This window comes from Podarcis tiliguerta (genome assembly GCF_965153285.1).
Source record: "Podarcis tiliguerta genome assembly, chromosome: 6".
In the NCBI taxonomy this organism is placed as follows: Eukaryota; Metazoa; Chordata; class Lepidosauria; order Squamata; family Lacertidae; genus Podarcis; species Podarcis tiliguerta.
Window position 1 is genome coordinate 96,506,830 of NC_139539.1, and position 17,414 is coordinate 96,524,243.

Sequence of the window (17,414 nt, forward strand, 5' to 3'; positions counted from 1 at the left end):
CTGCAGGGCGAGTCTTTTAAGAGAGGCCCCGCCCTGAGGTTTCAAGCGTCTTGTCCACAGCCCGAGGCTGCAATAAGCGAAACGGATCCTGCACCACAGGGCCAGGGCATTCAGCGGAGGGAGGGAGAAGCCTCCTTCCTCCTAGCGCCCCCCCCCCGCTTGACTTCGGCCATGTCTGCCTCGTCCAGACCGGCGAGCGGCGCCCCAGGAATCTGCCCCCCCCCCCGTTCTGAGACTGAGCGGGAGCTGAGCAGCAGCAGCAGCACCGAGGGCTCAGGCGAGGGCAGCCCGGGGGGGGGGCACTGCTTCCGCGCCGCCGAGGCTCCTGGGCTGCTGCCTGGCCCTTTGAGCGCGCGCGCGGGGCTGCTCCCTCCTGGCTTCCCCGCCGCCCGGAGCGCGGGGCTTTTGCGCAGGGGCCGCGCGTGCGCGCCTCGCCTCCCCGCCTCCGACCAACTTGGCTTCCCAGAGTTCTTCGCGGCAGGGCCGGGCCCCGGGGCGCGGCGACGCTCCCAGCATGCCTTTCGCGGCGGCTGGCGGGGCGATGTCTGGCCCGGGCGCGGAGGCGGCGGCGGCGGCGGCGGGGCTGGCGAAGGCGGGGGCCGGAGCGCCTCGCCCCCGGAGGAAGCTCCTCACAGCGGAAGAGGCGGAACTGTTCGAGCTGGCGCAGGCGGCGGGGAGCGGCCTCGACCCGGAAGTGTTCAAGTGAGCGGGGGGGGGGGGCGTAACGTGACGCGCCTTTGTAATCCGCCCCGCGACCCTCGCGCGAAAGCCGGAGGGGGAATCAAAGGCTCCGCATTGCTAAGCCAGACTATGGTTACTGTAATTGCCGCTTGTTCTTTACTCCCTGCCTTTTGCCCTGATGGGACTCCAGGCAGGTTGCAGATAAATAAGGGCAGGTGAAAAGCTGGAGGGGTGTGTGTAAACCCATTATTAAATAAAAGAAGCATTCATAGAATAACACCCACCCACATGTCAGGAGCTCGTCCTACACTTGAGTAGGACCCTGGTAGAGACACATGCCTGACTGGCATGTTCTCTCCCTCCTGGTCTTTTTTTCAGGAGCTTCAAAAGCTTTCTTCTGCCCGAACATCACAGCGACCGATGCCAACCGACACTGGCACACTTAGGGATCCGCAGAGTCTTCACAGCTTGCGTAACAGACCTCAGCAACTCAGCATTTGGGCTAATCTACTTTATTTACGTATAAACACACACAGAGCACTGCAGCATGGCTCCCTCTCTCTCTAGCATCAGACAGCAAAGAAAAAGAACAAAGGCCAATAGTCCCACTTCACGGAACACAGGAACACAAACATCCTGTCTCCGTCACTTCCCACTCTGTGGAGTCAAAACATACACCGTCATGTGAAGGACAACAATCCCATGACAGCAATCATGGAGCAGGAATTCTAACACCACCCACAGAAGATCTCTTGAAACCGCACAGACAGTCATAGCAAGGACAGAACAGCACCAGCTTCACTAAAAGCAACCAGTTCCCTGTGGGAGCAAGGAAGCCTTCGCCTGCCAGCTGTTCAGAGGCCCCTGTCCCTTGATGGTGACTCCCTCCAATGCCACTGCATAACATTGCAGAGGAAGTGAAATAGTGCCACTTGGCACTCCTCTTAAGTGCTCCCACAACCACATGTTTGAATTCCCCCAACTATATTATGTAGCAGGAAAGAGTATCTTATGGGGCCAGGGAGCCCAGAGTAGTCTATAAGTGGCATCTGCTCTAAGCTACCACTCTTAGAGGAATCAGCATTAGCTGGCAGCAGAGAGGTACTCCTGCCTGTGTTACTCAGAGCTCCCAGGACCTTCCTTTTTTACCCCTTATGCTCAAAGTTTTTCTGTAAACCACTCCCTCTGTCAGTCTCAGTTGCAGTATGAATGATAGTTCCCGGCAGGGCTGTGGAACTGGATTCAGGCAGCCATAGGATCATAGAATTGTAGAGTTGGAAGGGACACTCAGGATCATCTAGTCCAACCCCCTGCAAAGCAGGAATACGCATTTGTCCCGTATGGGGATCAAACATTGGTGTGACCGGCACCATGCTCTAACCAACTGAGCTATCTCCCCCTGCCCCATGTAAACCTCTCTCTGGCTTTTAGAAGGCATTTGAAGGCAGCCCTGTACAGGGAAGTTTTGAATGTTTGAGTTTTTTGTGTTTTAATATTTTGCTGGAAGCCACCCAGAGTTGCTGGGCCAACCCAGATGGGCAGCATATAACAATAAAAATAAAAATGGGTAGGGCTGCCCACCTGACAGCCAGTGGACATAATGGAGTCGGGTGATGCGTTTTTGCCCATGCATGCAAAGGCATAGCCAACAAAATGCAGACAACCAGCTGATTGTCAAGCTTAGTGCTCAGTACTTTCCAAGACCCAACAATCAGCTGATTGTGTGGGGTTTCAAAGCTACAGCATTACCTGCCTCACACCTGGCATCATATATGACATCTGGTGTAGGGCGGGTGGACATGGCTTAACAGGTCATCTTAGGCCCACAGACCAGAAAGCTCACGCACATTGTGGGGATAAATGGTATGTTGTAAGCCACATTGTCTCCAGTCCAGTCCACAATGTGGGGATAATACCTATGCACTGAATTTGAATTTGCAGGACATTTTTTTGTAACTGTTTCAAGACTAATTGAGTGTAGGGTAGCTCAGTCGGTAGAGCATGTGACTCTTAATCTTAGGGTTGTGGGTTGGAGCTGCTGCACGTTGGACGACAAAATACTCCTGCATTGCGGGGGGTTGTACTAGATGACGCTCGTAATCCTTTCCAACTCTACAATTCTATGACACTTTCACATAAAACAGGGCCTAAGTTAAAGAGAATGTGAACTGCAGTCTGCGTTTTTTGGGGGGAAACCAAACAACAACAACCTGTGTCCAGTTCTGGGCACCACAGTTCAAGAAGGACACTGACAAACTGGAACGTGTCCAGAGGAGGGCAACCAAAATGGTCAAAGGCCTGGAAACGATGCCTTATGAGGAACGGCTAAGGGAGCTGGGCATGTTTAGCCTGGAGAAGAGGAGGTTAAGGGGTGATATGATAGCCATGTTCAAATATATGAAGGGATGTCACATGGAGGAGGGAGAAAGGTTGTTTTCTGCTGCTCCAGAGAAGCGGACACGGAGCAGTGGATCCAAACTACAAGAAAGAAGATTCCACCTCAACATTAGGAAGAACTTCCTGACAGTAAGAGCTGTTCGACAGTGGAATTTGCTGCCAAGGAGTGTGGTGGAGTCTCCTTCTTTGGAAGTCTTTAAGCAGAGGCTTGACAACCATATGTCAGGAGTGCTCTGATGGTGTTTCCTGCTTGGCAGGGGGTTGGACTCGATGGCCCTTGTGGTCTCTTCCAACTCTATGATTCTATGATTCTATGAACCCAGCAACAAGAAACAAATCAGGAAATCTAATTTCCAGACAATGAATTGTTAGTATAGTACTTTTAATGTCTACCTATGTTCCCTTCTAGGATTCTGCTGGACCTTTTGCGCATGAATGTGGCACCTTTGGCTGTTTTCCAGATGCTGCGCTCCATGTGTGCTGGGCAGAGACTTGTCAGTGCTGAGGCTGCTCCTGAGCCAGCGCGAGGTTAGTGGTGCCCCATCACTTAAGGAAAGAGGTGCTTGTTAAAGGCTGCTGCTCATCAGAGCTTAATTTGTGCCAGGGAAACTAGTAGCAACGATAAGAGTATCTTTAAGCATCTGAGTACCTCTCCTACATTTTGATTATTTTCCACAGTCAGTTCTCAATTTGAAGAAGATGTTAAGCTGCTAGGATGGGCCTACAGTATCATTTTCTTTCCATATGTTAATAGCTTTCAAGTTGCAAACTGAGAATTGTATAAATCATGCAAATCTGACTGAAGTTATACATCTTTGAAAGTATAAAGCCATTTTAAAAACTACTCTCTTTGCTATGCAGTTGAAATTAGAATTTGTGAAATGTCCATTTTCTGACCTCTGATATTTTCTATATCACTCAAGCCTGATCCTCTTTTGCACACAATCCATTAAAACCAAAGATTTAAAAAAATAAGTGCCACTCTCTGCATGAATTTATTTTACTGATTTTTAACATCCACTTTCTAAGCTGTAGATAACATCCTGTGTAATAGGTATTGTGTTCCTGGGACTATAGGAAACCCTCTTGTTATGAGTCAGCCATTTGTTTAGCTTAGTGTTGTCAACACTGACCGGCAGCTGTTCTCCTGGGTTTCACGTGTGTCTTTTCCCCTGGAGATGTCAGGGAAAGCTCCGCTGCTGAGCTATTGCTGAGTCAGCAAGTTTTCAATAAAATGCAACTGTACATTCTTGTGTTGCGTTCATTCTAATCCTAACTAGGCTTCTTGGGAAGTAAATTCTTTTGATTTTCAATTAGACTTGTCAAAGTGCATTGAGCATTGCAGTCCCAATATATATCATATATTCCAGATCACCCTTTATGTCTGTTTCTCAGGCAGCATTTGAAAGATCAGTAAATATTTACATTATTAGAGCAGATACAATTTTGTTCACCTTGTTTACTGCTCTTCTACAGTTCAGGAACGAACATTTTGCCTGTCATAGTTCAGAATTATTGCTTCTAATTAGCATATCTATGTTGACCAGAAGCAGTAGTTCTTTGGTGGCCTTATTTTATGTCATAGCACCGTCTGTTCTTAGCCAAGGCCCCTTCACAGCAATTCTGACCATGCTTGTGCTTAGCACTGGATATAATCTGGTTTCCGGGTTACAGTCTCATTCAAGAGAAGGGCAAAAACAAGGCTTTATAAAGCGGGAGGCAGAGGACCAGGGAGATGAGGCTTAAGTACTAGAAGGCAGCACAGAAAAGGTGAGTTTGCGGTAGAAACTGTGAAGACTATGGGGAAGCTGTTCAGCCACTAGGAAGACATGGCAGTTGAGATGAAGGCACACGTGTGAGAAGGAAAGAAAGTGGGTCAACAGGGGACAAGCTTGCAGGAGGTGGGGAGCTGAGCACAACAGGCTGCCCTCTGGTTTCTTTCAGGGCCCTTCTCGGTTTCATGTTGGTGAGCATTCATTCATGCATTCACATACCTAATGTTAATTCTTCTGGTCCGTACTGGAGTCTGCAGTGCTAGACCACTTAACTGGATGGCTTCATACTGATCAAAGGCCGAGGTCCCACATACAACCCCCTGGATTTATTCTGTGTTTGGGCTTGCTTGTTAATTTCTGCCATCTCTGATATTGTATCTACCTCCCTGAGCTGTGCTAAAAGTTGCCCAGATCTTCCCTTCCTGTTCACCTACTCCCCACTTTCATTGTAGCACCCTTGTCATGTCAGGACTATAGATCTTGCTTTTTAAGGCTGAGAGGGGGCATTGAAATAAGCAAAGAGCCCTCATTCTCCCCCCCCCCCATCTTTCTGATTGAGGAGAAGAGTGTTGCTGTGTGGAGAGGAGCAACTGCTACAGCCTGACATTTGTGGCTCCTCTGAATTAAGCATCAAATTACATAGTGCACACAAAATAGTCCTCTTTTTTGTTTTGTTTTGGAAAAGCAGCTTTTGGAAGGCAAAGCTTGGAACAGAGAAGTGGCTGCTGACTTCACTTTCTTTCCAACAACACCAGAACTGGCTTATGAATATAAACAACAATTTTACTAGAATAAGTATATAACCTCATAAACCAACTAGACAATGAGCAAACTAAAGTGCAGTGTGCATAACCAAGCCTGGAGCTACTCATAAACATAGAATGTACCAGTGTCTCTCTCATTGCTGTAATGGTTATGTATGCAATAAGTATGTCAACATAGCTGGAAGCACAAAGCCATAAACGTAGGAGCGGTTGCTAAAGAGCGTTCTTCAAGTAGTCGTTAGCTGGAAGCGCAAAGTCAAATGATAAATTGAAGCCAAATGGATGAGACCTGTTCTCCGGATATTATCCAGGTTTTGCAGCAAGCTTCATCAGTCCATAATGCTAAATAATATGGAATAATACAGAATGGCATTCCAGTTACAGTAAATGAACGACCACAAAATACACGCAATACCCATCTCATGTTGTATCTTACTTAATTGCTCAACACGTTTCACTCAAGAAAAAAGGTACTCACAGGCACAGCAAATGTAGAAACTGGTGATACCAAATATTTAAATACATTACAGGTGCTTGGAATCAATAATCACATTCATGCATGGTTAAAGGTACAGTAACACTTCCCTGTTATTGCTAAACAAACAAAGACACAAAAATAAATTTATATATAACAAACAGAGTTAAATTCAGTATTCAAAACTTTTGGAAACAAGGTTCCTAGTTGAAATATTAATTTGTACTCTTTTTGTATCAAGGCTCTTCATACATCAACAGATCTAAAAGGTAGTTTTTTTAAAGTCCACAGGATGAAAAAACTCAGGTCATTTTCAGTATGGGCCTCTTGCTGGAAATGCTGGACTAACGGGGCGTGTAGGCAAGCATTTGCATATTTTGGACCTTTGCTCATAAATTCCAGTCCTGATTGCACAGGACCTACATATAGAAGCCCACAAGCACAGCATATACAGTACACACAATTTTTTGTAGAACAATTTGTAAACTGTTGCAAGACAATCTTTCGCCCATTTATTGTGTTGGTAAATGATTTCACGGGCAAAGCAAATCTGCAACATGTGCAATGACTGCATCCTTTCAGTCGTCATTATGGTATGGTAGATCAGTGTGGGAAAGAATGTCCCTAAGCGATCTAATACGCCTTTTGCCTAAATGGGCACATTTTCACAGCCTGGAATATGGGAAATGATGTGCCAATGTCTCGTAATCACTCTTTCAATAGAAGAAGATATATAGTTGTACTCTATAGAACCAAAAATCCTGTCCTGATTGTTTTTGGGTTTCGGTACCAACAATTCCTGCCTAGAAGTTATTTTAGCCCTTTCAAAGGCCGTTTGAATTATTTCCTCCAGATAGCCTCTATCTCTTAATGAAGAGGGAAGGGATGCAGCATTTTTTAAAAAATCAGTATCAAGGGAAGAACTTCTTTTAAGTCTAATAAATTGGCTGAACGGGAGACTATTTTTTAATTGGACTGGATGGTTAGAATGATAATGAAGTAAATAATTCCTATCAGTAGGTTTGCAAAATGGGCGTAAATTAATGACATGTTCATTACGTTCAGTAACAAAAAATAATTCAACTTCTAGAAAGGAAATGCTAACCTCACTCTTTTTACCAGTAAATCTTAAAGCTGTATCACATTGATTTAACCAAATGTTAAACCAACTCTATGATTCTATGATTCTATGAATGTCAAATTCCAAGAATATATCCTGGTCCAAAACAAAAATAAAATCATCAATGTAACGATCATCAATGTAACGATAATAAGCCAATAAATGCTTCCTAAATGGATTTGAATCACTCAAAATATATTCTAAATCAAAATAACGCATATTAGATCCATTTCAGTCTGGTTTCCGTCCTGGTTTTGGGACGGAGACGGCTCTGGTTGCCCTAACAGATGATATCCGTAGACAACTGGATCGAGGCAGGTCAGGACTGCTGATCCTTTTAGATTTGTCAGCAGCCTTTGACATGGTCGATCATGATCTTCTGGACCACCGCCTCGCAGACGTGGGGATACAGGGCATAGCCCGTAACTGGCTGTGCTCTTCTATCTCTGGTCGGGGACAGAGGGTGGCACTAGGGAGGGAAATGTCGTCGCGCCACTCCTTGGTGTGGGGAGTGCAGCAGGGCGCAATTCTCTCCCTGATGCTTTTTAACATCTTTATGCGCCCCCTTGCCCAGATTATCCGGAGCTTTGGGCTGGGTTGTCACCAATATGCTGATGACACTCAGCTCTATCTGCTGATGGATGGCCACACCGACTCGGCCCCGAACACACTGACCAGATGCTTGGAAGCTGTGGCTGGATGGTTTCGTGGGAGCTGATTGAAACTAAATCCTTCGAAGACAGAGGTCCTATGGCTAGGTCGGGATGGCATGGGGATGAGGGACCAACTCCCTTCTCTTGCGGGGGCCCAATTAGTGCCACTGCCTTCCGTTAAGAGTTTGGGTGTAATCCTTGACGCCTCCCTTTCCATGGAGGCGCAAGTTACAGCAACAGCCAAGGCGACATTTTTCCACCTTCGCCGCATCAAGCAGTTGGTCCCTTACCTTTCCTGCCCTGACCTGGCCACAGTGATCCATGCGACGGTCATCTCCAGGCTTGACTACTGTAATTCGCTCTACGTGGGGCTGCCCTTGAAGCTGTCCCAGAAACTCCAGCGGGTACAGAATGCTGCAGCGAGGCTCCTCACGGGGTCTCTGCCATGGGAGCATATTCACCCAGTGCTTTTCAAGCTGCACTGGCTCCCGGTGGAGTACAGAGTCAGATTTAAGGTGCTGCTTCTGACCTTTAAAGCCCTTCATGGCCTAGGACCCTCGTACCTACAGGACCGCCTTTCCTGGTATGCCCCACGGAGAGCCTCAAGGTCCATAAATAACAACACCATAGTGGTCCCAGGCCCTAAGGAAGGTAGATTGGCTTCAACCAGAGCCAGGGCCTTTTCAGCTCTGGCTCCGGCCTGGTGGAACGCTCTGCCTCATGAGACCAGGGCCCTGCAGGATCTGATTTCTCCATGCAGGGCCTGTAAGACAGAGTTGTTCCGCCTGGCCTTTGGCTTGGAATCAACTTGATTCCCTCCCTCCCTCTCTTTCTTTTTTCTTTTCCTTCTCCTCCTGCGATGAGGCTACATTTTAATATTTTAATGTTCCATTATTTTAATGTTGTATTTTACTTTTGTTTTTAAGTTGTAATCATTCATCTTGTTTTTATTATTGCTTGTAAGCCACTCTGAGCCCGGCCTTGGCTGGGGAGGGCTGGGTATAAATAAAAAAATATTATTATTATTATTATTATTATTATTATTATTTAGACACAGGTGAGGGATGGTGCACAATGGGCGCCCATCGCCACGCCCCTGCATTGAAAATAAAACTGTTCTTTAAAGCGGAAGAAATTATTTTCAAGAATAAGGTCCAACAGATTGAATAACTGCCAGAACTACCAGCCGGTGAGCGCAGCCCGTCCCTTTGTTGGATAGCCGATCGGGGGGGGGGGGGGGCTCATTCGCCTCACCTTGGGCTGCTGCTGCTGCGACGGCAGAGGCAGCGGAGGGGTGCACACTCTGCCCCGGCGGTGCTTGGCGGGCTTTAGGTTTGGGGGGGCTGCCTCTAGTTTGCTGCAGGCGGGGGTAGTCTTATACGGCGAGTATATCCCAAACTCTATATTTTAACAGGATTCCAAGCTCCTGTAATGTATTTAAATGTTTGGTATCACAACATGAGATGGGTACAGTGGTACCTCAGGTTACGTACTTAATTTGTTCTGGAGGTCCGTTCTTAACCTGAAACTGTTCTTAACCTGAAGCACCACTTTAGCTAATGGGGCCTCCCGCTGCTGCCACACCATCGGAGCACAATTTCTGTTCTCAACCTGAAGCAACCTGAACCCGAGATAATATTTCTGGGTTAGCGGAGTCTGTAACCTGAAGTGTATGTAACCGGAAGCGTGCGTAACCCGGGGTACCACTGTATTGCATGTATTTTGTGGGCATTCGTTTACTGTAACTGGAATGCCATTCTGTATTATTCCATATTATTTAGCATTATGGACTGATGAAGCTTGCTGCAAAACCTGGATAATATCCGGAGAACAGGTCTCATCCATTTGGCTTCAGATGATCATTTGACTTTGCGCTTCCAGCTAACGACTACTTGAAGAATGCTTTTTAGCAACCGCTCCTACGTTTCATTTTTAATTAACTTCCACACAGTTTCATTGTATGGCTCTGGTTCTAATATTAAAAGAAAATTCTTTCTATCCATTTTCTCCACAACATGCATAATTTTTATAAACTTTTATCATGCTTTCCCACCCCAATAATTTCCTTTCTTTTCTAAACCAAAAAGTTCCAAGTACATTAGTGTTCCCCGTGGGAATCATGTTCCGACTCCCTTCGCCATGGTGGTGCTCCTCTTCTGCATCTTTCCCAGCTAAACAGTATCCTTTTGAGATGGGTCAACCAGGAATGTATTCTCAGCTACGACCACACAATTGATTATGGAAGGCATTACAGACTCAAACTGGTACCCAGATGAAACAGTCTAGCAAGGTGAAGGCTTCATATTACATGTATAGGGTAGGAAGGCAGAGGCCCAAATTGGCACCCATGTTTTCATCATATACGTTACGGTCACCAGACAAGCATTTTGGGCTGCTTTCAAGGAAGGGCGGTGGACATATTAAATAAATAAATAAATAAATAACCCCAAGCCTGGAATTTGTCTTTTTCACAGCAGTTGCATCAACATCTTCTTTGAGAGGTGCAGCATGGCCTCCTAATTTCTTTCCTGGTTAATCACTACCAGTTCAGGCCTCATCAGTGTACAGAAGTTGAAATTATTTTCCCCCACTTACTCCTATTGAACTGCTGTACGCCTGACTCAAATTACTTAAATACTTTCAATCAATCATTTACTGTATTTGGCTAAAAGCCATTACAAATCCAGTTACAAAACCAGCAAATCCAATAAAACCTATTAAAAAGCACCAGAAATAAGCAATAAATTACAATAAATCAAATACAGATTAGCTGGGAAGATGGTGACACATCGGGGATCTATATAAAGAGGCTCGGCGTTGCTCCTGCAAAAAGGTTTTATCTGCTATTTTAAAAAGTTTTTTAAAAACACTCTAACTTTTTAAGCTTCTCAACTTGCAATTTGGATGCGTTTCTGGGTTTCGGGACCCTGTTTTAATTGTTTGAACTGTTTATTTTATCTTTTTACCGTCCCCTGGTCTGGAGGAAATTTCTTTCTAAGGAGCCTTTTCATTATTACCTCCCCTTACCTGCTTGCTCACAGATTAGCTTTCTGCTTCATTGGGTTATTTGCTTGGCATCATTAAATACTATCATAAATTATCTATATGATTGTATTATGACTGTATTATATGCTACCAGTCACTCCAGATCCTTGCGGACTCTGCAGCTTATATCCTGCATCTATCCTCTTTCCTGTTCTTTGACCAGTTACTGATTCATATGAGGAAAACTTTTGCCACTATGGTGGGGGATATTTGTGAGTTCAAAGTACCGTATTTTTCGCCCTATAGGACGCACTTTTCCCCCTCCAAAAATGAAGGGGAAATGTGTGTGCGTCCTATGGGGCGAATGCAGGCTTTCGCTGTAGCCTGGAGAGCGAGAGGGGTCCGTGCGCACCGACCCCTCTCACTTTCCAGGCTTCGCGCAGCTCTCCCCAAGGCGCGGGAGCCCGGCGCTGGGCTCCCACGGCTTGCGGAGAGTTGCCTGCATGCTGAAGCCTGCGCGGCTAAGTGTGGAATCTCTTCTCACCCTGTTGCACAAAGGAATCCCCCCAAGCTGTGCCTGCCCCTCATTCTGCATTGTGCACTAGTGGGTCAGTGGGGTCACGGCCACAATGAAGGTTGCTACAACAGAACCAGGTTTCTTCTTACCTTGCCCTGTGAGCCTTGTTTTCTCTTCTCTCCATGCATGTGCCTCTTTGTAAGTAGAATGGAGCAAAATTGATCCAATGCATTTCTTATGCTTCTGTCATTTAGTATCTTATCAGGAACATTTCACAGAAATCCATATGCATATTTACAAAATCAAGATCCTTTGGTGCATCACATAATGGCTTAGAATTGCAAGAAGACAACTGAAGAGATTGAAATAGAGGTGATATAGCCCCTGTTTCCTCCTAAATCCTTCAACCTGGCTAAAGTATCTATGCAGAATTATTCCACTAATTGTGAATTGTATAGGGGGAGTAAAAATAGCCATGATTACATAACCCTGTGTAACAAAGCATTCAAGTCATACATCTTTGAACATTTGTTGGGATATTTGAGCATTTGCAAGTTTGTTTCTGTGTCTATCGCCATGTGGTGTTTCTAATTTGTTTCTGTGTCTCTCTTTGAATTAGAGCCCCCATTTGTCTCTGCCAAGACCAGTAAAATCCCTGCACCACTTTCACTTTCCTCTGCCCTTCGACCTCCGAGAATAAGAGTTACTAAGGCTGTGGTCTACAGTCCTGCTGCAGCTTGCTCGCCTCTCTCTCAAGGTCCCCCTGGCTCTTTCCAGTTTTCTTGCTGCCTGTTCTCTCCTTTTGCAGGTTGTGTGTGTTCGTTACCTACTGGGTTTTAATTCAGCCTTCTGTGACCAAAAGAGAATCCCCTTCAAAAAGTTATTCTCTTGTTTCCAGATCCTAAACACATTTACTTGATAGTAAGTACTATTGATTTCAGCAGAACCTGTTTCCAAGTAAATGTGGTTAGTACTTTAACTTATACAAAATTAACACTGTGTAGTGTTCATTGCAGTTTTAACAAGATGGCATTTGGGGGGAGGAAACATAGGAAGCTTTTAATACTACTACCACTTTACTAAGAGAATGTGGAAGACGGTATATTTTCTTTTGGGCGTATCCTAAATGCACCTTCTTGGCAGGACAGGTGACTCAAATTTCTGGTGATTTCTGAGGGGGCTGCATGTCAAGACCAAAAAGGCAGACTGGGTTGCGTCCATGGAGGAATGCCTTCCCATGACATGCATAGATTTAGCTATTTTGGATTGTGCCACCCACGTGCCTTTTGCTACTTGGGATCACGATAGCCTGGTTCAGACACACCTGAACATTGCAATGCGTGCAGAGGCCCCTTTGTCAAATGCATTAGCCTGTCATGTGCTGCCATGTGCTCTGGAAAGCTCTGGCTGAGTTACTTTTCTGAGATGCTCTGACTGAGCTTGGAGTGCTTGTACAGTTTCCTTTTCTGTTCATCCTAAGATACAGCGTTGGAATCTTCAGCTTTCGGAATTCAGACTTCTGGGCTAAAATGTTCTGTCCATTCTTTTTGATACCTGAATTCAGTGTTCTTGAAAACGTTGGGCAAATCCTTCAAGAGCAGTTTTGTATGCGTGTGGCAATATAAAGTTGAGTGGTGTGTGTGTGTGTGTGTGTCCCCTTCAGAATGCCATTGCATATACACAGGAGAGAGACTCCTTCCTCTGCCCTGTCCCTCTTTGTCCCTTCCTTGCTCCCCAGCAGTTTTATCTGCAGCTGGCACTGGCTGCTGTTTGCCCTTCAGTGCTCTGTGCGCACCAGGAAGCATGAGGTCTCAGGCTGGAATTGCAGAAGGAAGCTGCAGACACTTAGGAGCAGTAATGCCCTCTGGGGAAGCCGAGGGATCCACCCTGCAGCTGAATTGGTAAAGGCCATTGGTAAGCCACCTGCCCCATCAGGATTAATCATGTTTGAGGTAGAAAGGGTTTACCTCTCTGTGCAAATGAAAAGCCTCCTACAGCTCCCACTTCACCCTCTGGGGAAAAGTATCTGGCAATTCTCTGTGTGTGCAGGAGAGCCTAGTGAGAAACTGGATTCCCTGAATGGCTGACTGGTTCCTATGGTTGAGGGTCATGTAGAGAGACTGGATTCTGGAGGAGGAGGAAGGCTTGGAGAGGAATAGAAACAGATTTCCATATACAGTGGTGCCTCGCAAGACGAAAAGAATCCGTTCCGCGAGTCTTTTCGTCCTGCGGTTTTTTCGTCTTGCGAAGCAAGCCCATTGACGGATTAGCGCTATTAGCGCTATTGGCACTTTGAGGGCTAAAAACGGCTTTTTAAGGCTAAAGGATTAGCGGTTTTGCTGCTAAAATGCTTTTAGCAGCTTAGCGATTCAGAAAAGGGGGTTTGGAGCAAAAAAAACCCTCAAAATTTTTCGTCAATTTTCTTGCGAAGCAAGCCCATAGGGAAATTCGTCTTGCGAAGCGCCTCTGCAGACGGAAAACCCTTTCGTCTTGCGGGTTTTCCGTCTTGCGAGGCATTCGTCTTGCGGGGCACCACTGTAGACAGTAACATCGGAGGAGGATTGATTCCTGCTTTAAGATTTTGATTGGAGTTCTTGGTATATAACATAAAGGATGGACTTTAACGAATTTCTCAAATAGCACAAGGGTTTGGATAGATACATTCAGAATAAAAATTCCAAGTCTACATAATGATGGACTCTTATGAAAGGGGAAAATACAGTGGTACCTCTGTACCTCTGTTCTGGAGGTCCGTTCTTAACCTAAGGTACCACTTTAGCTAATGGGGCCTCCCGCTGCCACCGCTCCACCACCGGGTGATTTCTGTTCTCATCCTGAGGTAAAGTTCTTAACCTGAGGTACTACTTCCGGGTTATAAAAGGATGTCACATAGAGGAGGGAGAAAGGTTGTTTTCTGCTGCTCCAGAGAAGCGGACACGCAGCAATGGATCCAAACTACAAGAAAGAAGATTCCACCTCAACATTAGGAAGAACTTCCTGACAGTAAGAGCCGTTCGACAGTGGAATTTGCTGCCAAGGAGTGTGGTGGAGTCTCCTTCTTTGGAGGTCTTTAAGCAGAGGCTTGACAACCATATGTCAGGAGTGCTCTGATGGTGTTTCCTGCTTGGCAGGGGGTTGGACTCGATGGCCCTTGTGGTCTCTTCCAACTCTATGATTCTATGATTCTATGAAGTGTTTGTAACCCGAGGTACCACCGTACTGGGCAAAAAAATTCTTGCATTGCAGGGGGTTGGACTAGATGACCCTCGTGGTCACATTCAGCTCCACAGTTCTGTGATTCTGTGACAAAGAAATGTATAGCTTTCCATGGGAGATGGCGCCAGAGATGATCAACTTCTACCCCCACCCCTTTCCTCCAGCCCTGGAAACCAGAGTCCCAGGGAATCCTAAGGCTCGGGATTTGCTTTTACCTTGTTCTCTCCACTTTGTGGTGATGGTGACACAATGTGCTATTATATGCATTGTTATATTAGTGTTACATTATATTATATTAGCGTAGCAGTAAATTCTGTGGATGCTGTTTGGAAATACAGCAAGCCAGCAACTTACATGCATGATTTAACTTGTGCACATTCAGCTTTATGTGCTTGGCAAAAAATAAAATTAAAAAATGGGGGCAGAAAGGGGGCTGGCATCTGGGGAGAAAAGTCTTTGGCACTCCCACCTGCCATTGCATCCAGTCTGCTTTGGCTATATGTGATTTTGGCATTATCCCCTGCAACTTACCCCCGCGTAAGTTGCAGGCTTACAGTATTACCTTTTTTAGATAGGCCTGAATATGCCTTCATTCAGTATTATAGTGCCAAGAGCATAGAATACCATCTTTTAATAGTTGCTAGATCTTAATTTGGGAATCTGAAATATACCCTTCTGAAGCATTGTGATAAATTATTATGTACTAGAAGAACTATGTTTTCACCCTGAAATGCCACATAGTTGCTCACTTTGATGCAAATGGTAAGGGGAAAGAATACCTTGTCATAAAATTGGACCCAGTGAGGAGAAGCTGGGACATCTAGACAAAAGGTGTCCTTGAATCTCAGCCCCACCAGTCAGTTGGGAGGGATGCGAGTTGCTGAATTGTTTGAGGAAGGGCAAGCTTTTCTGCTTTTAACGGAAATTCCATGTGTGTTGTGCAGTTGTTGCTTTCAATAGTCCTGCTATTTTGGAGGAGGCCCAGAATTCCTAAATGCAGAGCAGTTCTCTCTTACGCCAAGAATCGAAGATGATGTCATCAGGGAGAATAGTTTTTTTGTATGGTGAGGAAAAGAGGGAGGAATACACAGGGAGAAGCTCTGCTGGCTTTAGGTCCCTTGCCAGTTGGAGGGAGTATTGACGGGCAGAGGCAATGGATGGTGGACTTGGTTATGCTACCTGGATAGTTACTGTTTGTAAAAGTAAAGTTTAGGATAAGTGTTGATGGATGAAGCAAGCCTTTGCTGATGTTGAGCTGAGCTCCTCTTTCAGTCTGGCTTAGTGTGCTGCTTTCCTTAAATATTTGGTCAGACTGTAGCTCACAACTACTATTCATATGGTATTTAACACTAGTAAGACAAAGTGAGAGATCAGTGCTAGCATTTTCAAGCCTCTAGAGTAAACATATTTCACATTCTGCAACCTTTCCACAAATACTGGAACTCTAATGGCAGAAATAATACTATTGGCAGTATTGTTGGTCATGCTTTACCAAAAGATCCTTTAGTAATAATATTTGGTTACCTTAAATAATACTATTGGCAGTATTGTTGGTCATGATTTACCAAAAGATCCTTTAGGTATTTGGTTACCTTAAATGAGCAGCACCCAGTGAGAATGACCACAGTTTGTATGACCACTTGCCCATAATTGGGTGGGGAAACTGATCCACCTTCTTAGGTACTAAGAACATGTTATCTGGCATATAGGACCAAATTAATAAATATATGGGTCAGAGAAGGCTGACATCACAAGTCCATAAAGAAATTGGTTTTTAAAATTTCTTATTCAAACAACAAAGTTCTTGATGCCATAAACCTGTAGGATGATATCCGACATTGGTAATACTCAGAATAGTCCATTGATTTCATTGGGTCTACTCTATGACTGATATTGAATATTACCCACATACTTTACTAGGTGAAGTATAGTTTTGTTCATGATCCTCAGTAAGACAGAGTGAAAGACAAGAGACAATTACTCATATTATGTTAAATAGTAAGAGTGATATCTATGGATTGCTATGTTAACTACTGATCTGACAGCTTGTGTTTATTTACATGTGTTAACTTGCTTTTTAATGTTTGACTTGCTATTTAAAATTAAATAATAAAAGCAAAAAAGAGCAAACTTAAGAGTATATCGTGTTATAGATAAACTTTAGGCAAATTTTATGTATTTGAGCAATGCTAGCAATTGATAGTTGGTCACAATACAGCTCTGCAGTTGGCATCCCTTTGTTTTCCTGTAGGGAGAACAAGAACCAGCTCTGCAGCAACTGGGAACCAAGCTCTGCTAGATCCCAGCAACCGCGAAGGCTCTGTTCAGCGAGTCCCTCGGCAGCCAAGTGGCAGCAGGCTGCAGAAGGCTGGATGTCCCGTGAAGAGTACATAAATGCTTGGAAGATTGGTGGTTCCAGTATTATGGCGAAATTGCAATGTAGTGAATGCACCTAGTCAAGATGGATTTGTAATGTTCCAAAATGTCACATATAGCTCCTATCAAGAAAACAAGTATGAGATGAAGGTTGGTTTCATCACGGTTGGGCTGGTTTTCAAATTCCAAATGTGGTCATAGCTGATGATATAGGATATACTGTTGCAACTCCCTGTTACAGGTGTGTGTGTGTGTCCTTCCTTCATAAAGACATTGTTGGTGCATCTCTCTCTCGTTTATTTGTTTTCCTTTTGGGGAATTTAGCAATTAAAGAAAAGCACACCAACTTTTTATAGTATGGAACTGAATCCTCTTACTGTTTACTGAATCCCACTATGCTGCCATTGTTGTTGCATGCCAAAATCTCTTCTAAGTAGTTATAAATGATAAAATCC

General features: G+C 44.9%; 2 protein-coding genes across 2 annotated transcripts in view; one reads left to right on the forward strand and one right to left on the reverse strand.

The window, feature by feature from the left end:
* TNFSF4 (TNF superfamily member 4) overlaps window positions 1–17,414 on the reverse strand; it is a 35,553-nt gene that overhangs the window by 16,970 nt on the left and 1,169 nt on the right. The window lies entirely within an intron of this gene.
* LOC310680188 (mitotic-spindle organizing protein 2A-like) lies at window positions 527–17,243 on the forward strand. Its single transcript, XM_083446562.1, has 4 exons — window positions 527–702; window positions 3,488–3,606; window positions 11,987–12,124; window positions 16,835–17,243. Exons 1-4 carry the CDS (start codon window positions 542–544, stop codon window positions 16,975–16,977), a joined length of 561 nt encoding a protein of 186 aa, XP_083302688.1. The 5' UTR covers window positions 527–541; the 3' UTR covers window positions 16,978–17,243.

What these genes read in the sequence shown, in the direction of transcription:
- LOC310680188 (XM_083446562.1), top strand. Translation starts at nt 542, where the DNA reads ATGTCTGGCCCGGGCGCGGAGGCGGCGGCGGCGGCGGCGGGGCTGGCG. An exon ending in TGCTCCTGAGCCAGCGCGAG is followed by an intron (nt 3,607 to 11,986) that starts GTTAGTGGTGCC and finishes TCTTTGAATTAG; the next exon opens with AGCCCCCATTTGTCTCTGCC. An exon ending in TTGCTCGCCTCTCTCTCAAG is followed by an intron (nt 12,125 to 16,834) that starts GTCCCCCTGGCT and finishes GTTTTCCTGTAG; the next exon opens with GGAGAACAAGAACCAGCTCT.